The sequence below is a fragment of the Mauremys reevesii genome, linkage group 4 (assembly GCF_016161935.1).
Source record: "Mauremys reevesii isolate NIE-2019 linkage group 4, ASM1616193v1, whole genome shotgun sequence".
Lineage (NCBI taxonomy): Eukaryota > Metazoa > Chordata > Testudines > Geoemydidae > Mauremys > Mauremys reevesii.
The window spans coordinates 71,209,730-71,231,087 of NC_052626.1; the positions used below are offsets into that span (position 1 = coordinate 71,209,730).

The 21,358-nt window shown below is 45.9% G+C and overlaps 2 protein-coding genes across 7 annotated transcripts in view; one reads left to right on the forward strand and one right to left on the reverse strand.

Moving 5' to 3' along the window:
* Window positions 1-64: 64 nt before the first annotated feature.
* On the reverse strand, window positions 65-11,533 carry PTPMT1 (protein tyrosine phosphatase mitochondrial 1). Of its 2 annotated transcripts, XM_039537985.1 has the most exons (5): window positions 11,248-11,533; window positions 11,084-11,164; window positions 5,153-5,248; window positions 4,290-4,481; window positions 65-315 (listed from the first exon to the last, which is right to left on the reverse strand). In XM_039537985.1, the coding sequence occupies exons 1-5, from the start codon at window positions 11,416-11,418 to the stop codon at window positions 124-126; spliced, it is 732 nt and encodes a 243-aa protein (XP_039393919.1). In that variant the 5' UTR covers window positions 11,419-11,533; the 3' UTR covers window positions 65-123. The 2 variants fall into 2 exon arrangements, with proteins under 2 accessions (XP_039393919.1, XP_039393920.1); XM_039537986.1 differs by lacking the exon at window positions 5,153-5,248 and having other exon boundaries at window positions 11,248-11,527.
* Window positions 11,534-11,657: 124 nt separating this feature from the next.
* Window positions 11,658-21,358, forward strand: part of CELF1 (CUGBP Elav-like family member 1) — an 82,191-nt gene continuing 72,490 nt past the window's right edge. For 2 of the 5 annotated variants that reach the window (XM_039537970.1, XM_039537971.1), the window contains exon 1: window positions 11,658-11,805. In XM_039537970.1, coding sequence (XP_039393904.1) covers window positions 11,660-11,805 — 146 coding nt within the window. In that variant the 5' untranslated portion in view covers window positions 11,658-11,659. The remainder of the gene's footprint in view (window positions 11,806-21,358) is intronic. The other 3 variants (XM_039537972.1, XM_039537973.1, XM_039537979.1) reach the window with 2 other exon arrangements.

The window sequence follows — 21,358 nt, forward strand, 5'->3', positions numbered from 1 at the left end:
GGTATTGTATGTGTAAGGACATGATGCCAGAAGCTGTTAAGAAAAAAAACAAGCTTCCCATTGCTGTTGTGCGCCTGAAAAGTTCTTTATTGGTTGTGCAGCAGTCCATTCCTTATTAGTTCACTAAGAACTTGTGCTTGTTGTGGGGAGCTGATGGATGGTTTCTGGTAGCTCTTGATGATTCTCTGCAGCTGCCTCAGCAATCACATTCCTGTGAAATCTTTCCAGGACCTGGACCTGCCTGGGGCGAACAAGGATGTGAGGACGGACCCTGGCAATGGCTTCTATTGCTTCCTGAGGGCTCCACTGGTACAGCTGGAAAGGCAGAAATCTTGAATGAAAATCCATTCTGTCTAAAGATGGGTCAACACAGGCTTCTGGAGGAGCTAGCTTTCTTCCAGAGCCTAGTTTAGGTGGTCAAGGAAAGTGACTCACTTTACCCCTTCTTGTACTGAATATCACCTCCTGCCTACCTCAGTGAAACATCCAGCTCTCAATAGGAGCTCCTGAGAGGACACTCCCTCAAATAGAGGGGTGCAAATGATTACCTGAGGCTCCACGTCTAGAACCCTACCAAAAGGTTCATTTTGGTCTATTTCAGTGTCATGGGATTTTAAAAATTGTACATTCCATGATTTCAGCTATTTAAATCTGAAATTTCAGTGTTGTAATTGTAGTTGTCTTGACCCAAAAGAGTTGTGGGGAGGTCAGAAGGTTGGGGGGGTGGGTGTTGCACTGCTGCTGGCAGCACAGAAGGGTGACAATACTGTAAACACACAACTCCCTTTTAGGTTAGGACCCCCAAATGAAGAAACACTGTCTCCCTTATGAAATCTGTATAGTATAAGGTAAAAGTGCACAAGACCAGATTTCACAGTCCATGATATGCTTTTCATGGCCATGAATTGGGTAGGGCCTACCCATGTCTTACCAAATTCACATGCTTTTGTGGACAACTTCTGCCCTGATCATAACAGGGCCCCTGGTCAGACCCATCAGCTTTACTTTACCTGATATGCTTTCCTAATACAGGTGAAAGACTGACTCTGCTCTTGCTTCCATCTCCTGCTCAAGCAAACACTAATGAATGCAGTACTAAGGGATTTCTGCACAAATGTAGAAATGCCAAAGCATTCCACAGTTGCACTCATTTTCAATATCCATTTATGCTGTTATGAATCTGCCTCAGTTTGTGGGAACTTCAACTTTATTCTGTCTTGAGTTTCTTACCCTTGGTGCTGCATTTTATTTTGCATTTAAAGAAACAGTTAAACTGTGCAACTCTAGTTAGACCAAGCTTCCCATCAGCCTGAGCCCTGCAAGGTCCCTTTCTTGCCCCTGAGAGCTCCACTTTCTTCAACTGGCTAGCTGCTCACTCACAATGAGTCACTCTTCATTGGCTTTGCTTCCCTTAGCCCTTCCCATGAGCAATCAGGATTTATTACAGCAAGGAGTACTGACTAGGCCAGAGATAGGCAAACTATGGCCTGCGGGACGCTCCTGCCCAGCCCCTGAGCTACTGGCCCAGGAGGCTAGCCTGTGGGATGCTCCTGGCCCGGGAGGCTAGCCCTCGGCCTGTCCCCCACAGCCTCAGCTCACTGCACTGCCGGTGCAATGCTCTGGGCAGCAGGGCAACTGCAAAGCTGTGGCCTGACCCAACTGCACAGGGGCATAGCTGGCTCCAGCTAGGCAGCAGGGCTGCCAGCCACCAGTGCTCCAGGTAGTGTGGTAAGGGGACAAGGGAGTTCAGTGTGGTAAGGGGACAAAGGAGTCAGAAATGAGGGGGGGGGGTTGGATAGGGGTGGATGGGGCAGGGGTCCTGGCAGGGCCATCAGGGGACAGGCAGGGTTGGATGGGGCAGGAGTCCTGACAGTGCTATCAGGGGGTAAGAAGCAAGGGGGAGTCAGATGGGCCACGCCTGGCTGTTTGGGGAGGCACAGCCTCGCCTAAGCGGCCCGCCATGCAATTTCAGAAACCCAATGTGGCCCTCAGGCCAAAACATTTGCCCACCCCAGGACTAGGCCCTCTGCAGTAGCCACAGAATCTGCCAGAATCATCTAGGAAATTAAATGTGACAGCTGCCTCACACATTTAATTGCAGTCCACTTGCACATGAAGTCAAGAAACATGTCACCCATTCAGCTTCCATTGCCCATCTCTGTGCAGACAGCTGAGCAGCCAGAGGCATAACTCTGCAGGAGAGTGCGGAAGCAAGCTAGACTACTTAAAATGAAAACCATGTTGTGACATGCACTAGTACTTTGCTTCCAGCAAGTAGTGATTTGTCAGCGTAGGTGAAATGGAGAACCGTAGGAGACTCATTCCCATACTCGTGTCAATGTGCACAGAGATAAGAAGTGGAATATCAAAGGAAGCCTGTGTTCCAGTTCATCTAGCCGTTTGACATGATCAGCCTTACCTGCCCCCTCAACACGAGCAGAGGGAGTGTCTGGCAAACAGCTCATCCACAATGAGCCTGGAATTTAGCCACCCTTTAACATTCCCTCTCCTCAAGTGACTATACAGCCTAGAGTCAGTACAACCGTAATATTGGAAATTAACACCTCTACCCCGAGGTAATGCTGTCCTCGGGAACAAAAAAATCTTACCGCATTATAGGTGAAACAGTGTTATATCGAACTTGCTTTGATCTGCCGGAGTGCGCAGCCCTGCCCCCTCGGAGCACTGCTTTACCGCGTTATATCAGGTCAGGTTATATCAGGGTAGAAGTGTAGTTCTTGACATGCCTGACACTGAGCAGACCCTTTGTTACTCCTGGGGGGAATTTTGCACGACTGTGTGCATGCATATTTAATGAGCCCCTGCAGATTTCTAATTTTTCACGCAGAAAAAAGCTTCTGTCAAAATGTTGCTGCAGTTCCACCTTTTTCCCCACCACAGGGCGCTGTGGTGTAGGAACAGCAGCAGCACCAACCAGAAAATAACATCTGCAGTTCCGTCTTTTGACTACCAGAGGGTGCTGTACCAATAGAACAGGGGTCAGCAACCTTTCAGAAGTGGTGTGTTGAGTCTTCATTTATTCACTCTAATTTAAAGGTTTCGCGTGCCGGTAATACATTTTAACCTTTTTAGAAGGCCTCTTTCTGTAAGTCAATAATATATAACGAAACTATGGTTGTATGTAAAGTAAATACAGTTTCAGAATGTTTAAGAAGCTTTATTTAAAATTAAATTAAAATGCAGAGCCCCCTGGACTGGTGGCCAGGACCCGGGCAGTGTGAGTGCCACTGAAAATCAGCTCGCGTGCCGCCTTCGGCACCCGTACCATAGGTTGCCTACCCCTGCAATAGAACAAAGTTGCAGCTCCCTGCAACCAAGGAGAGGGCTACCTTCACAGCACTTGTCAAGATAAGTTAGGAGACAGGGCCTGTGGGTCAGAGAGGGGCTCATAAGGGCTAATTGGGGAGGACAGACTAGTTCAGGGGCTGAATGGGAATGGAGGCACAGGGCGACGGGGGGAGGGGGCAAAGAGGAAGAGGTAGGTGCAGAGACATGCAGGGACAGGGGAGGGGTGCAGAGCTCCATAGGAGTGGCTGGGTTAGGGCACAGAGACACATTGTTGACAGGGCAGATGTGCCTGACTGGGAGAGGCTAGAGGTCAGTCAGGGTCTGCAGAGGGGAAGCTCCCTAACAATCCCTCCCTGCCCCCACCCTAAAACCTGTTCCATGCTTTTCCCCACCCAAAACCAACAGCCCTCCAAGTTCACACCCAGGCTCCTTCCCAGCAATTTACTTCCCTCTCCCTCAGCTCCTCTGTTACCCCTGACTCCCCCAAGCCTTTGCTCTGCTTCTGAGGGGTGTGGGAAATATAGTTCTGTATTGTAGTTTAAATGAATTACTCAGAATTCTGTATTAATATGCCTAGTAAGGAATCTATTTGTCAAAAAACATTTCCTGAATCTTTTTTGTCATCTGTATTGCTACAGGCATACTTGCTGACAGGTATTTTGAAATAAATGACCCAAAATAATTGAAAGTGGTGAGATTATATTGTGTTATTTTGACAAAATATGCAGAATTTAGAAGAATTTTAAAATAGTGTGCAGAAATTTTAATTTTGTTAAATAATTTTTAATTTTTTGGTGCATAATTCCACCAGGAGTACCCTATTGCCCATGCAGCAGCAGCTTCCCCTGTCATCCACTCAACTGAATTTACTGAATGGAAGCAACTTGTTGAGGAGATGGCCCCTTATCTCAGCAATAGTTTGCCTATCCAGGGAGCCTGGGGTATAAATGTGCCCCCTTTAAGTACAGAAGCCTTCTAACCTGAATTAAATATGCTGCCACCATGGTGGCACTGCGGGAGCGTCCTGCCTTGCAGTGCACATAGACACTGTTCCCACACTCCCGATGCTTCAGTACAAATTTAACACCTCTCTGCAGGTTTTCCAATGTGGGAACTCCAGTCAGGTCCACGGTGCTGAGACGCAGCTGCTCTACTCCCATTGCCTCCCACTCCTGTAATAAACACAGAAGGACTGAATCAGTCACCAAGCTTGGGGTGGAAGAGTGGGTATGCCCCATCAAGACAGCAGGGAGGTATAGCAGCAGTGCAAAGGAGTAAAGGTTAGTGGGGGGAAATCAAGACAGGAACAAATCGGACATGACGGAAGGGAGAGAAAAATCTTTGTCATGGTTATCAGAGGGTAAAGAAGGGAGTGTAAACTAGACGCTAGGAACACAACTTTTGTGAGGGAGTTTTCCAGGTGAAAGAGAAAACACTAAGTGACCCTTAGGATTTGTGAGTGAATGAGTTTGTTGTGTGGTCTGTTGTGGGGGCTGTGTGCTGAGCCAGGCAGCCTGCTAGGCTGAGATCTTACTCAGGAGGCTCTAGCCTGCTATCCTTTGATCCCTAACCCTGTTAAGATCTCTTGACAAGGGGGTGGGCTAACTCAGGGGTTTAAAAAGCCAGCTCCTAAGCAACCAGAGGAGCGGCGAACAGAGGAGTTTAGCGAGGAAGTGGGCAGATTTACCTAACAAACATTTTAAACTTAAGCCAATTACTCCCCTCTTTGTCCATCCCTCAATCCCCCCCAAAAGCCTGCAAGAGTAAAAATAATGACAGCAGAAGTCCATCAGCAGAGTGAGGCTATCCAGTTTAATGCATTGAGTGCTACATGTACAGTTACCTGCCTTGTGGGGAGGTGCAATGAGTGTGCATGCAGTGCAAACACCTCATGGTCATCAGAGACACAGCACATGCTCTTAAGGCCAGAGTGGCTTAACTGTAGGAGATATGGAAGACAGGTACATAGATGAGACTTTCCACCACACAATAAAATGGTCCCATCCCCACTCTGACAACTTCTATGTTATTAAGGAAGATTAAAGTCTTGGCAGGACTTGGAGCACAGGGAAACAATCCCATAGTTAGGACCCTCCTTCCAGATGGTGGTATGGTATCCTTGCACATGGAGGATAACCCTCCTGAGATGGGAACCCCATCCTCCCTGATTGAGCTAACCTCGTTATCTCTAGACTGATTCTTGCCTGCATATTTATACCTGCCTCTGGAAATTTCCATTACATGCGTCTGACGAAGTGGATATTCACCCACGAAAGTGTATGCTCCAATACATCTGTTAGTCTATAAGGTGCCACAGGACTCTTTGTTGCCAATTACTAGGAAGAGCCAGATAACAGTAATACAGGATTTGATTATTATAAACACAGATAATTGGGTTTTTGATGATCAGGAAAACTGCTTGGTAAATTGCCTGCTGGGTGTGAAGGCTGCTGAGGAGGAGCCAGTGGCTGATGTAGGTATCAATGACATAAGGAAAAAGAGGTCCTGGAGGCCAAATTTAGGCTGCTAGGTAAGTGATTGAAGTCCAGAACCTCCATGATAGCATTATCTAAAAAGCTTCCAGTTCCATGTGCAGGACCAGGAAGAACTGTGAGGTGTCAATGCATGGATAAGATGATGGTACAGGGAGGAGGATTTTAAGTTTATTAGGAACCGGGGTACCTATTGGGAAAGGAGGAGCCTACACAGGAAGGATGGGCTCCACCTAAGCCAAAATGGAGCCAGACTCCTGGCACATACAGTTAAAAAAGGTTGTAGCGGGTTTTTTAAACTAAGGGCTGGGGGAAAGCTGACAGATGCAGAGGAGCACACGGTTCAAGCAGAACCGTCCCTTAGGGATGAAGTTATTAAAGAGGATAACTCTATATCCTAACAAGGAGGACAGGAAAGAAATTGGTACAGTACAGGTAGGAGCTAGTGAGGAACAGCCAGATGTAAAAGAGGTCCATTTAAATGTAAACACATGAAGGCAAGCAACTGAATATTGACAAAATGTACAAGTGCTTACATACAGATGCTAGAAGTCTAAATACTAAGCTAGGTGAACTAGAGTGCCTGGTATTGAATGAGAATATTGATATAATAAGCATTATGGAAACTTGGTGACACACCTGTCAGGGATGGTCTAGATAATACTTAATCCTGCCTTGAGTGCAGGGGACTGGACCAGAAGACCTCTCAAGATCCCTTCCAGTTCTATGACTCTAATCAATGGGATGTGGTAATACCAGGGTACAAAATATATAGGAATCACAGAGAAGGTCATGACGGTGGGAGAGTGGGACTAATATGTCAAAATAAAAATCTTAAATGAATTAAACTGTACCACAGACTCTGTATGGATAGAAATATCATGCTTGAATAATAAGTGTAGCAGTAGGAATATACGATTGACCACCTTAATCAGGATGGTGATTGTGAAATGCTCAGACAGAAAATGCAATAATGGGGATTTCAGCTATCCTCATATTTCAAGCATGATATTTCTATCCATACAGAGTCTGTGGTACAGTTTAATTCATTTAAGATTTTTATTTTGACTAGTTCACATATTAGTCCCACTCTCCCACCATCATGACCTTCTCTGTGATTCCTATGTATTTTGTACCCTGGTATGTGTCACCACAGGAAGGGTTGCAGAGATAAAATATCTAGACACACTAAATGACTACATCTTGGATTTAGTCCTAAGCAAAGCACAGGATCTGGTCCAAGAGGTGAATATAGCTGAACAGCTCAGTAATAGTGACCAGAATATAATTAAGTTTAACATCCTTGTAGGAGAAAAAATGTCAAAGAAACCCACCACAGCAGTATTTAACTTGAAAAAGGAAACTACACAAAAATGAGGAAGCTAGTTCAATGGAAATTAAAAAGAACAGTCAAAGAGTGAAATGCCTGCAGACTGCATGGAGACGTTTTAAAAATACCATAATAGAGGCTCAAACTAAATGCATCTCCCCCTCCCCCAACAACAACAAAAACCAACCCAAAACAAGCAGGTAAGGGGGAAGGGGAAGGGGAAGGGCCATGATGGCTAAACAGCATAGTAAAACACACAGTTAGAGGCAAAAAGGCATCCTTTAAAAATTGAGAATCAAATCCTAGAGAGGAAAATAGAAAGGAGCATAAACTCTGCCAAGTCAATTTTAAAAATGTAATAAGGCAGGCCAAGCAAGAATTAAAAAAAACAACTAGCTAAGGACTCAAAAACTAACAGCATTTTTTTTTAAGTCTATCAGAAACAGGAAGCCTGCCAGTCAGTGGAGCCTCTGGACGGTTGAGATGTTGAAGGAGCACTAAGTGAAAACAAGGTTGTTGCAGAGAAGATACATGAATTCTTTGCATCAGTCTTCATTGCAGAGGATATGGGGAGCTCCCCACACCTGAGCCATTCTTTTTAGGTGACAAATGTCCCAGATTGAGGAGTCAATAGACAATTTGGAAGAAATTGATAAATTAAACAGTAATGAGTCACCGGGACCAGACAGTATTCACCCAAGAGTTCTGAAGGAATTTCAAATATGAAATTGCAGAATTACTAACTATAGTATATAACCTATTGCTTAAATCATCCTCTGTTCTAAAAAAGGTTCTAAAGGCGATCCTGGCAATTACAGACCAATAAGCATAACTTCAGTACTCTTACAAATTGGTTGAAACTATAATCAAGAACAAAATTATGAGATACCTGGTACGTTGGGAAGAGTCACCACGTTGTAAAGAGAAATCATGCCTCACCAATGTATTAGAATTCTTGAGGGAGTCCTGAAGCACGTGGACAAAGGTGATCTAGTTAATATTGTGTGCTTTAGACTTTCAGAAAGCCTTTGACAAGATCCCTCACCAAAGGCTCTTGAGCAAAGTAAGCAATCATGGGATAAGATGGAAGGTCCTTTCATGGATCAGTAACTGCTTAAAGATAGGAATAAAAAGATAGGAACAAATTATGAGTTTTCACAGTGGACAGAGGTAAGTAGCAGGTTCCCTTAAGAATCTGTACCAGGCCTAGTGCTGTTCAAGATATGCATAAATGAGCTGGAAGAGTGGGTGAACAGTGAGGTGGCAAAATCTGAAGACTGCAAAATTACTCAAGCTAGTTAAGTCCAAAGATGACTGTGAAGAGCTACAAAAAAGGGTTTAATTAAACTGAGTGACTGGATGATAAAATGGCAGATGAAATTCAGTAATAAATGCCAAACAATGCACATTGGAAAAAATAATCCCAACTATACACACAAAATGATGGGGTCTAAATTAGCTGTTACCACTCAAAAAAGAGATCTTGGAGTCATTGTGGATAGTTCTCTGAAAACATCTGCTCAATGTTCAGCACCAGTTAAAAAAAGCCAACAGAATGTTAAGATACATTAGGAAAAGGATAGAAAATAAGATTGAAAATATCACAATGCCCCTCTATAAATGCATTGTACACCCACATCTTGAGTACTTCAATCAGTTCTGGTCACTTCATCTCAAAAAAGATCATTAGAATTGGAAATGGTGCAGAGAAGGGCAACATAAATGATTAGGGGTATAGAACAGCTTCCACATGAGGAGAGATTAAACAGACTAGAAGTGTTCAGTTTAGAAAAGAGATGACAGAGGGAGGATATGATAGAGGTCTATAAAATCCTGAACACTATGAAGAAAGTGAATAGGGAAGTGTTATTTAGCACTTCACATAACACAAGAACTAGCGGTCACCAGATGAAATGAATAGGCAGCAGGTTTACAACAAACATAAGGAAGTACTTCGCAAAATACAGTCAGCCTGTGAAACTCATTGCCATGGGATATTATGAAGGCCAAGAGTATAACTGGGTGCAAAAAAGAATTAAATAAGTTCATAAAGGATAGGTCCATCAGTGGCTAGTATCCAAGGTGGTCAGGGATGCAACCCCAGGCTCCAGGAGTCCCTCAGCCTCCAACTGCCAGAAGATGGGACTGGATGAGAGGATCACTCTAAATTGCCCTGTTATGTTCATTCCCTCTGAAGCATATCATACTGGCCACAGTCAGACACAGGATACTAGGCTAGATGGACCATTGGTCTTATCTAGAACATAAGAATGGATGTACTGGGTAACAGGAGAGGTTAATACATTAAGTGGTACAGAGAAAGCCAATTGGGCTCTCCATCTGGGAACAAGAGGTGCCCTCTGAAGTTACGGCAACAATGCTACAACCCGTGAAGAAATTTTAATGAAATGTAGAATACTCCTCAACTTCTGTCTCCTCCAATGTTGCTGCTCTCTTCCTCCTCACCACCATTTTTTTAAGTTATTGTATTAAACTGAATGTTGACTGTCAGCTTGTGGGTGAAGAAATCAAGTCTTAATTCAGTCTAAAAGAATAGAGCTGTGGTGCTATGTATTCTGGAATTTATTGCAGCAAGATATCACAGTAGGAAACAGCTTTGTACATTCCACTAAAGTATTAAATATATTGTCTCCAGAGACACTACAAAGGATGTTACAGGACTTTCAACTCCCTCATTCTTTAGGGTGGGAACTAGTCCCAACCGGACTGAGCAGAAAAAGATTTCCCTTGTGGTACAGTAAGGCAAAAATACATGTTGAGGGATAGTGTTATTCCTTCCTCAGAGGCATCTGACACTAGCTGCTGTCCGACAAGAAAGCAGATCAGACAGCGCTTAACTCATACATTTCCATTTCTACAGCAGGAACTACCCTGCTTATTCCATATTCGCCAATCATGCATCATGGTACTCCAGAGCTTCTAACTTCAACTGTTAGTCGCTTTCAGCATCTGATGTTGTGAAACTGATGTTGCTTGCTATTGTCAGAAATACTTGGTTGTAACTGTGCTTCAGCGGTTCTCTGGAGCTTCAGTAATGCGGCAGGTTTCGATACCTCTAGGGATTGGCAAGGGCATAAACAGCCTTTCACAGATAGTTTCAAATCTGGCCCAGGTCACTAGTGAACAAAGTCCATCAAAGTCCACCCACCAGAGAAGTACAGAACTCAATAGTTAGAACTGTCCATAATGGTTTGAAATTTGATCTTCACCTACCAGGTAGTATGAAAGATTGAACTGTCTTCTCTAACAGGCTGCAGGGACACGGACTACACACCCATAATAAATGATGGCCAGATTAGTACAGTTTCTGTTGGACAGATGTCACAGCTACAGTAGATGCTAACTGGCCTGCTTCTATGCATTCTCACAAGAGGCACGAAAGTAAACAGGCCATAAGACCAAACACCTCTCTAACCTCTATGGGGAATTTCTTCAGGACAACTCATGGAAACTTAGGCTGACAATGCACATGCTGCACCGACTCAGTGGATTTATACTAGACGTGTCTCTTTCCAGCACTGAATTAATGTATTACTCCTGTGTTAAATAAAGGGCTGGGCTGAATACTCCCTTTCCACAAACCAAACTCCCCCCCGCAAACATTTTAGTATATAGCATTTAGCTCTGTTCAACTAGAAATCGCTTTAAAGCGCTCAAACTTTGCACGCCGAGTACAGGTCTGGAAAGCATTAGGGGGATCAGAACAGGGAGCTTCTCCCTTCGGGGGAGTAACGGCTCTTTCTGGGCTGAAAGGCAGCGTCCTTTCAACGGTCCAGGCCACTCTGCCCGCGGAGAGAGAAGTTACCCACCCAGCTGGCAGGGCGGAGAAGTGCAGGGGCTCGTGACAGCCGCAGCGCTGCCCTGCCGGGGGCCGGGCCGCTCCCCACCCAACCGCTCACACCGACCCAGAGAGCCCCAGTCCCCGGCTCACCTGGGCGGAGCAGCAGAGGAAGCGGGTCTCGTACTCCTCGTTCAGGGTGAGCACCCCGCGCACGTTCTCCTCCTCTACCAGCTGCGGGGGAAGACAGAGTCAGAGCCGGCAGAGCCCGCGCCGCCCCCGCCCGGACCAGACCCCTCCGCCCTGTGCTCCCTTACCCTGCGGCTCCGTGCCCGCAGCGGCAGCGCCCCCAGCAGCACGGCCCGGTCGATGCGGTGGAACCAGGGCCGCTGGGAGCCGGGCAGCCGCTCCCGCACCAGGGTGTAGAGCAGCGACGGGTAGAAGAAGAGCCGGGCGGCCCCGGAGCCCAGCGCGACCGCCACCCCCATCCTCGCGGCCGCAGGGGGCCGGCTGGTTTGCTCGGCGGTGAGGGGTGAGAGGAGGGCGGGCGAGTTCACTAGGCCGGGGGGGGGCTAGGGCGCGCGGACGGGCTCACTGGGAGTGCGAGCTGGGGGGCGGACGGGCTCACCGCGCAGGCGGGGGGGAGTCGGTGGGAGCCGGACGGACTCACTAGGCGGGAGGGGCCTTGGAGCTTGTGCCTTCTCCTGTCTCGCTGCCCCCGGGCCCGCCATGGTCTCTCCCGGAAGCGCCGCCATCTTGCGAAGCCGGCCTGAGGCGGAGGGAGCGGAGAGGGGCGCGGGCGGATCCCCGGGGCAGGTGAGGGCGGCGGCCGCCAGGAGGTGCCCGGGCCGGGCAGGGACAGCGCGGAGCCAACGGTAAGTGAGACCCGCTCATCCCGGTTAACGGGATCGACCTCCCTCTTCCTTGAGTCCCTGGCTAGGGGCCATCACGGGCCCGGGCCTCTCTGATCCCCTCCCCATAGGGAGCCACCTGTGCGGCTGGCCCCCGGCCTGGTGCTTCCCCGCTCTGTCCCCGGCCGTGGGGCGGGTGGGGACTCGCTGGCTCCGCTGAAAGGGCTCTTGGCGAGAGCCGGTCCCCGGGGAGTTCGGAGCCGCCCCCCGCTTGCTTGCTGTCCCGGAGTCTCGGTGCCCGGGGACATGCCCTGTGGTGACCCTGGAGCGGAGTGAGCGGCTGACAATGTCTCGCAGGCTCCCAGGTCCCCCGATAACCCGGATTTGTGGAGCGGGCTAGGGCCGAGCTCCTAGAAGCGCCATTGGGGTGTGCGAGCCGGCTGTGCCGCGCCGTGTGCCCTGCCTGGGGCTAACTGCGCTGATTGGGGCCGTAGCCGCTCCAGAACCGCTTAATGGCGCCGTCATGGGGAATGGGGCACTTTGCATGGATTGCGATGTTTCTGGCTACGAGGCGAACCAGTTACCTGTAGGGTTCGTGCTCTGGCTACATCTCCTGAAAACATTCCCTTGAAAATGTGAAAGGAAACAGAATCGCCGTCCTGATATGGTTTTGGGGCTCACGCCCTTTAACTTCTCTGCGGTCTCCAGCTGGTGTCCAACAGATACTCGGTTCCAATCCATTTTTTCATCTCTCTTTGCTGGCTCACTCAGCCCTGTTAGTTTCTTGGGTTGGTGAAGCGTTACAGTGGTGGGAAGCTGGATGAGATGTCATGTTCAGATGATAGGCTTTCATTTAGGGTGGGTAAATGGGAAGAGAGTAAGAATGAGAAAGGGGAAGTAAAGTACATAAGGGAGACCTCTTTGGGGTAAATATGTGAGAGAGAGAGAAAGGAATGCAAGGATGGTAGAGAACAGTGCAGGGAAAGAAAGATATAAAGACTTGGTGGAAGAGGAAATAATAGATAATAGGAAAGAAAATATAGAATGATGATGAGAAGAGAAAACAAGGTTTAACAAAAGCCTCGGCGAAAGAGTAAGCTATTTAGGAAAAAAAAGTTTATTGAATTGGAAGTTGAAAGACAATGCTACAATAAAATATGTTAAAGAACTTTCATTTCTCTAAATTCAGGGAATGGTAGTGCTGGTGTTTTTCACGTGTACAATTGTAGGCTCGGTCCTCATGCTGGTAAATGTAAGGGAAACTTTTCAAATGCTCTCCTTGTGCTGTACTGTCCCACTGCGCTCAAGATGTGTTTGAGGTGGAACTCCCTTGATATAGAAGAGAGAGAGCAGAAAGGTATGTATGAGGGACCTCTGACTCTAATGTGTTTCTGCTTTGGTCTGCTGGACGTGTACTTGATAACCTGATTGTGTTGTAGAGCTCATCTTTTTTTTCTTGGGCTTGAGAGTTTTACTAATTTAAAACCAGTGACTACAGTAATTGCCAAACTCATTACAGGTGCCTTTAAGTAACACTTTTTTATAGCTTAGTTTAACAAATGGGGTTTATTACACTGTGTGAACATCCTAAATCCTCACATGTGCTTGCTCTCAGTGGTGCTGTAGGCAGCCATGTAGATAGATAGATATTTTTAGTGCAAGAGCATCAAATATTTACATGAGAACGTAAGAGGGGGCCATACTGGGTCAGACAAGTGGTCTCAACGCTAGCCCAGTATCCTGTCTTCTGGCAGTGGCCAGTGCCAGATGACTCAGGGGAATGAACAGAACAGGGCAGTTATCAAGAGATCCATCCCCTGGTGTCTAGTCCTAGCTTCTGGCAGTCAGAAGTTAGGGACACCCAGGGCACGGGGTTTTGTCCCTGAACAGTCTTGGCTAATAGCCATTGATGGACCTATCCTCCATGAATTTATCTAATTCTATCTCCAACCAATTACATTTTTGGCTTTCACAACATCTCCTGACAATGGGTTCAACAGGTTGACTGTGCGTTATGTGAAGTACTTCCTTAGGTTAGTTTTAAACTTGCTGTCTATTAATTTCGTGAGGTGACCCCGCCTTTTTGTGTTATGTGAATGTTTAAATAACAGTTCCCTATTCATTTTCTCCATAGCATCCATGATTTTACAAATCTCTACCATATTCCCTCTCAGCTGTCTGTTTTCTAAGCTGAACAGTCCCAGTCTTTTCAATCTCTCCTCATATGGAAACTGTTCTGTCTCACCAGGGGCGGCTCCAGGCACCAGCACACCAAGCGCGTGCTTAGGGCAGCAAGCCGCGGGGGCAGCAGGCAGGTTGCCTTCGGCGGCATGCCTGCAGAGGGTCCGCTGGTCTCGCGGCTTCTGTGGACCTCCCACAGGCGTGCCGCCGAATCTGTGGGACCAGGGACCTCCCTCAGGCAAGCCGCCGAGGGCAGCCTGCCTGCAGTGCTTGGGGCGGCAAAATACGTAGAGCCACCCCTGTGTCTCACTAATCATTTTTGTTGCCCTTGTCTGCAGTTTCCAGTTCCAATACATCTTTTTTGAGATGGGTGACCAGAACAACACACAGTATTCAAGATCTGGGGGATACCATGGACTTATATAATGGCATAATGATATATTCTGTTGTCTTATCTATCCCTTTCCTAACTATTTCTAATGTTTTAGGAATCTGTTAAGAACTTTTTGTTGTCCTTTCCAGAGCTGTGTCAAGACCCAAATCTTGAGCAGCTAGTAGTGGTGCTATTTCAGCACTGGCTGTGTTGGGTGTTATGAGAGCCCTGTACCCCAGTGTGTCAGATATTTGAAGCTGCTACTTAGCTGGCTGCCTGTGGTAGGCAAGCTCCAGTTGTGTGGGGTTTAGGATTATATCCCACATCTGAATCTGCCCAGGTGCAGGTCTGCCAACACAGAACCCCATTGAAGTCACTCAGGCGCATGAGTTGTGCCTAGATGGATCCAGTTGCAAGATCTAGCCGCTAGAATCTAGATAGCTAACTATTTACTAGATAAAGGGCTTCAAGGCATAGTGCAAAAAACACTTGAGCCCAGTCTACAGGAGTACTTAAAACTGTTGCTAGTACCAGTGCTGAAAAATGGCATGGCATTTTATAATGTAGCTGCATTCTTCCACAATGATCTCTCAGTTATAGATGTCATTTTATTTCTTGGCACCAAGATTCTAATATTGGAGAGTAGAACTGAGGCCCCGGTCCTGCAAACACGTAGGTTATATCTACATTACAGAGCTTGTGCCGGCCTAGTCCCCTCATGTAGACGTGGCCTACATCAATAGAAGTTTTTCTTTCAGTGTAGAAGTGCTACCTTCTTGGACAACATTAGCTACCGTGACAGAAGTCCTCTTTTACAGTGTGTGTATGTGTGTGGGAGGGGGAGATTGGATGAGTGGGAGTGAGTTTGTCAGCATGTCTATGACAGTCAGGGATGTGGGGGTTTTTTCATACCCTGACTGACATAGCTATGTTGATATCACTTTTACATGTAGACCAAGCCTTAATTATATACTTAAATTTATACAGCTGAGTAATCTCATTAAACCAGCTGGAATTATTTACATGCATAAATGTCTGGAGGATCAGGGCCTTACTTGTATTTGAATTCCTGAGAAAGCAGGAACTGTAACTATTGTTGGAAGAAACATCTGAATATTTTTGTTAAATTTAATACTAGTAAATCACTTTCAAATTATCCAATTTAAAATAATAAAAGTTGTTGAAAGCTCAGGTATACATTTTAAAATGGATTACTTTTAAAGTGCTTTGTCTGCAGTGATGTAAAAGTGTAGAACTTGCCTTTCAGTAACTTACAGGCCATTTCTTTCCCACATATTCATTGTAAGCTATAGATTGTCACTATGGTATCTTCTTAGTTAACTATTAATTTTTTTTATTACCTTTAAGACACTCTTGTTTAGCAACTTCTTTCTAATAGCTGTAATGGTTGGAATATCTCTTATATTGTGATGGACTTTTCCTTTACCTCTCTATTTCTTTTGCCATAGATGCTGCTGATTGTGGCCATTTTGAAACAGCCAGTACCAGATTGGATGTAAGGGGAAGGGGCAATCTCTTAGGCATGAAATAATCATGGATTCTTGCATTTTTAGAGTGAACCCATAATTATTGCTTCCCCCCCACACACTTTTCTACAGAGCCTTAACTTGTCTTTAGCAATGTTTTTGTCTTTTAACAATGCCTATTCTGTTAAATCAGCTTTACAGAAAACTTTTTCCAGCCAGTACCAGTAGCAATAAGGTAGGGGGACTTGCTCCTTCCTATTCTATTCGCTTCAGTAAGGTGTGAACTTCAGCACCCAGTTTGACACTAAAAAAAGCCTTTTCCACAGTCCACACCTAACAGTTACAAGCCACGCAAAGTTGTGCATACCCTAAAGTTTTTAACTATGATTTAACCAGTGAGAGGTATGGTAACCTTAGCTAGTTACAAGTAACACCATTCAGTTTGTGTTCATACAGCAGCTTTCCTGCCATCATAATTATTTGGGCATCCGTATCTTCCACTTGGCCTTACTATGGTTTTCCATGTATTCTGGGAAAACCTGGGCAGATATCTCATAGCTGGAGGACATAGACACAGAATGGCAAGAGCAGCAGTACATGGCGCAGTGCACTCTGGTTGTGCTAATGTACAGAGAGGAAGACTGGCTAAATGGTTACCCTGGATTTGCACTTTTCAGGTTATAAAAATGAGATACTGACAGTGATTGAGATATCAAATGAAAAAGTGCTGGAACAAATTGATGAATAGCAGCAAGTCACTAGTATTAGAGGATATACGTTCAAGAGTTCTGAAAAAACAATGAACTGCCAAGAAAAATCTGCCATTTCTCATTAAAATTAGCTGTTATACCAGAGAGCTAGAAGGCAACACATCTTTGGAAAAGTTGCTAGTGGTGATCCAAAGAATCACAAAATAATAAACCTTATTTTGATACTAGCTAAATTGATAGGAATTCTATTTAAAAATAGAATTAAAACAAATAGATAAGTATATGTGGACTAACTAGCACAGCTTCTGCAAAGGAAAGTCATACTCTAGTGCAGGGGGTCTGCAACCTTTCAGAAGTGATGTGCCGAGTCTTAATTTATTCACTCTAATTTAAGGTTTTGCGTGCCAGTAATACATTTTAACGTTTTTAGAAGATCTCTTTCTATAAGTCTGTAACCTATAACTAAACTATTGTTGTATGTAAAGTAAATAAGGTTTTTAAAATGTTTAGAAACTTAATTTAAAATTAAATTAAAATGCAGATCCCTCCCGGACCGGTGGCCAGGACCCGGGCAGTGTGAGTGCCGCTTTTGGCATACACGCCATAGGTTGCCTACCACTGCTCTAATCTGTTAGAATTTTTAGACATGTTGATATTGTAAATAAAGGAGAATAGTTTGGATTTTCAAAATGCCTTTGACAAAGTCCCTCGGAAAAGGCTGTTAAAAAAGCTAAATAGTCACAGGGTGAGAGACAAAGTACAGTAATGGATTAGAAGCTGTCTGTGGAACTAAAAAGTAGGAATGACTCACTCAGTTTTCACCATGGTGGAAGATTAATGGGTCTCAAGGAAATATTTTTTTACACTAATTTAGTTGTGGAAGTCACTGCAACAAGTTACTATAGAGGTCAAGAGTTTAGCAGGATTCCAAAAAGAATTAGATGTTTATATGGGTAACGAGAACATCCACAGTTACATTCAGTAGGAAATAAAATAACAGAAGGGATGTAAACCTTCAGGCTTCAGGGCATAAGCCAGCCTCTGACAATGGTTAGTAAGAAACTTCTCTATAGGCAGACTCTTCCATAAGTGTATACTACAGGGTTTCTTGCATCTTCCTCTGAAGCAAGTGGCATTGACCACGAATCTGGTGGCAATTTCTTTGTTTCTTTCTAATCCCATCCCTCTCCCCCTTTCAGACTCCTGTCCCAACCCATTTTTTCCTTAGTTTCTGAGGCTCCTTGCCACTCTTCACAGGAGTCTATTCCAGACACAAGCACTTTTTCCAGAACATCAGGCTTAGGAGACAAGACAATCCCAGCCACTCTAGAAGAGAGTGGCCTAGAACCAAAGACAGTCATTCGGAGGTGATTTCCACAAGACCATCCGGTTCTCCAGTTTATAATATATGACTGCGGCTGTAACAAGCTGGGATGGACTAGTGTGTAGGTGATTATCTCTGCCAGTTGCAGATTGTTGGCCTCGAAACACCTCCGATAAGTGGTTTCTAGAGCTCTCAGAAAGAGGGTATGTACTGGATCTGCTTAGTTCCCTTTCTTCCAGATGTATCCATTTTCCTTCCTTCAAGAACCCTCAAGAACATGGGCAAAAGTAATCAGCTGTTCTTCATCTCCTGCACTTTGGGGTAATAGAACCAGCCCCAAAAAGGGAGCAAGGTTTGTATTTGGATTTATTCTTGGTCAAGAAGAAATGAATCAGCAACAGGGCAATAAACCTGAAGAATCTCAAAAAGTTCCTGAGGAATTCCAGATTCAAAATGGAAATGCCAATGTCACCCTGACTACAGAGAAGATTTTCTGTCTTCAGTTGACTTATAAGATGCAGACCCCCACATCCCCATTCATCAGTCTCATAGCAGATTTCTTCATTTTGCCTTTCGACCTTGTCATTTCCAATACAGATTGTTGCCCTTTGGCTCATCGCTACCCCTGGCTATTTACAAAGATGTTTATTATCTTTGCAGTTGCCCTCAGACAGAAAAGGGGTTCATTTCTGTCCACTGGCCATTGACCTGTTGGTAAGGGATTCACCCAGAAACAAAGCTGAACAAGACATTCAGAGGACAGTCCCGATCATGGAGGGGAGTGGGAGCTGTGAATTGGGAAGGAAACCACTTAGGGTATGTCTACACTACGAAATTAGGTCGATTTAATAGAAGTCGATTATTTAGAAATTGATTTGATACAGTCGATTGTGTGTGTCCCCACTAAGCGCATTAAGTCAGCGCTGTGCATCCACAGTACCGAGGCTAGCGTCGACTTTCAGAGCGCTGCACTGTGGTAGCTATCCCACAGTTCCCGCAGTCTCTGCCGCCCATTGGAATTCTGGGTTGAGCTCCCAATGCCTGATGGGGCAGAAACATTGTTGCGGGTGGTTCTGGGTACATGTTGTCAGGCCTCCCTCATTCCGTGAAAGCAACGGCAAAAAATCATTTCTTGCCTTTTTTTCCCCTGGGTTACCCGTGCAGACGACATACCACAGCAAGCATGGAGCCCATTCAGCTCAGTGTCACCGTATGTCTCCTGGGTGCTGCTGGCAGACGTGGTACTGCAGTGCTATACAGCAGCATCCCCTTGACTTGCCTTGCCTACGGCAGACAGTACAATATGACTGCTAGCCGTCATCGTTGTCCCGTGGGTGCTCCTGGCCGACCTCGGTTAGGTTGGTGAGGGGCACCTGGGCAGACATGGGTGCTCCTGGCTGGCCTTTGTGAGGTCGGTCGGGGGCGCCTGGACAAAAAAGGGAATGACTCCAGGTCATTCTCTTCTTTAAGTTTTGTCTAATGGAGATTCAGTCATGCCTGGAATATCATGGCAGCTGCAGGCTTCTGCCTCAGGCTGCTCTCTCAGTCGGCAGCATCATGCGGTTGCACCTACCCCAGCCTACCCTTTGCTCCCATGGCTCATGAAGCCTGGACAGTAGTAAGGAGCAGTTAAACTATAGGCTGAGCAAGTGCAGAATGGTGGTAGAATGTGCCTTTGGACGTTTAAAAGCGCGCTGGCACAGTTTACTGACTCGGTGAGACCTCAGTGAAACCAATATTCCCATCATTATTACTGCTTGCTGTGTGCTCCACAATATCTCTGAGAGCAAGGGGGAGACCTTTATGGTGGGGTGGGAGGTTGAGGCAAATCGCCTGGCTGCTGATTACATGCAGCCAGACACCAGGGCGATTAGAAGAGCACAGCAGGGCGCGCTGTGCATCTTTGAAGCTTTGAAAACCAGTTTCATGACTGGCCAGGCTACAGTGTGAAAGTTGTGTTTATTTCTCCCGCCCCCTTGGTTCACTCTGCTTCCGTGTAAGCCAGCCACCCTCCCCTCCCCCCTTTGATCTCCACTTGCAGAGGCAGTAAAGTCATTGTTTCAAATTCATGCATTCTTTATTAATTCATCACACAAATGGGATAACTGCCAAGGTAGCCCGGGAGGGGTGGGGGAGGAGGGAAGCACAGGGGTGGGGTAGTTGTAGGGGCGCCCCCTAGAATGGCATGCAGCTCATCTAGAAGCGGCAAGTCTGGGGTTCTGACCCGGAGTGGCCGTTTGCCTCTCTGGTTCTTTGGTAGGCTTCATGCGGCACTGCTGCGGGTCACTGTTATAACCTCTGTCCTTCATGCCGTTGGAGAGTTTTTCAAATATTCTGGCATTTCGTCTTTTGGAACGGAGTTCGGATAGCACGGATTCGTCTCCCCATACAGCGATCAGATGCAGTACCTCCCATTTGGTCCATGCTGGAGCTCTTTTGCAATTCTGGGACTCTATGGTCACCTGTGCTGATCAGCTCGCTACACTGGCCAAACAGGAAATGAAATTCAAAAGTTCGCAGGGCTTTTCCTGTCTACCTGGCCAGTGCATCTGAGTTGAGAGTGCTGTCCAGAGCGGTCACAATGGAGCACTCTGGGATAGCTCCTGGAGGCCAATACCGTCAAATTGCATCCATACTACCCCAAATTTAACCCAGCAGGGTCGATTTCAGCACTAATCCCCTTGTTGGGGCGGAGTACAGAAATCAATTTTAAGAGCCCTTTAAGTCGACAAAAATGGTTTCCTCGTGTGGACAGGTGCAGGGTTAAATCGATCTAACACTGCTAAATTCGACCTAAACTCGTAGTGTAGACCAGGGCTCAGACACTTTCACCTCCACAATGGTTAGCCCAACATGTTAATGAATACATATTAATGAAAATCAACACTTCTCCTCCCATGGTCATTATTTCTTAGGAGAGACAAGACAGACTAATTTTATTGGTAAAGGTGGTCAGAATCCTCGAGGATGTTTCAGTCCGATCCCTGTTGTTTTGGGGATTTTTGTGTTGTGTGTGGACACACTAAGGTAAGCCCTAGTGTACATGAGAGCTCGCCAATCTTTTCTGCTGTCCTACTCTGCACATCCTATCCCTTTCTGCTGGGAGAGTTCAGTTTCTTCATTTAGAGCATAATAAACTGTCTAAAACCTTTTGAAGATATTTCCTATAGCTGAGCTGGACAGGATGGTGCTTACACTGATGCCAGCTTCAAAGGATGGGGAGCTAACACAGAGGTGAGGTCAGTACAGGGAACTTGGACTGCTGAGAGGTTAAAAAATAAATTGGTTAAAACTCAGGGCAATTCATTATGGACTCAGAGCCCTCCTCCCATGGCTGAATAGCTCCCATGTCTTAATTGTGACAGACAACACCAATGCAATGGCATATGTCAGCAGGTTGGGACAAAGTTGTCATCCGTGCAAAAGGGAGTGCACCTTTTGATCCCCTCAGCAGAGTGAAATTTCTAGTACATCTGACCTTTGCATATTCAGGGAAAGAAAA

Excerpts from the sequence above, each read along its gene's own strand:
- PTPMT1 (XM_039537985.1), bottom strand. The coding sequence starts at position 11,418 with ATGGGGGTGGCGGTCGCGCTGGGCTCCGGGGCCGCCCGGCTCTTCTTC. Across the intron at positions 5,249-11,083 it reads TCCTCTGCTGCTCCGCCCAG|TTAAGCCACTCTGGCCTTAA; the intron begins GTGAGCCGGGGA and ends TATCTCCTACAG. Across the intron at positions 4,482-5,152 it reads TGCACCTCCCCACAAGGCAG|GAGTGGGAGGCAATGGGAGT; the intron begins GTAACTGTACAT and ends TGTTTATTACAG.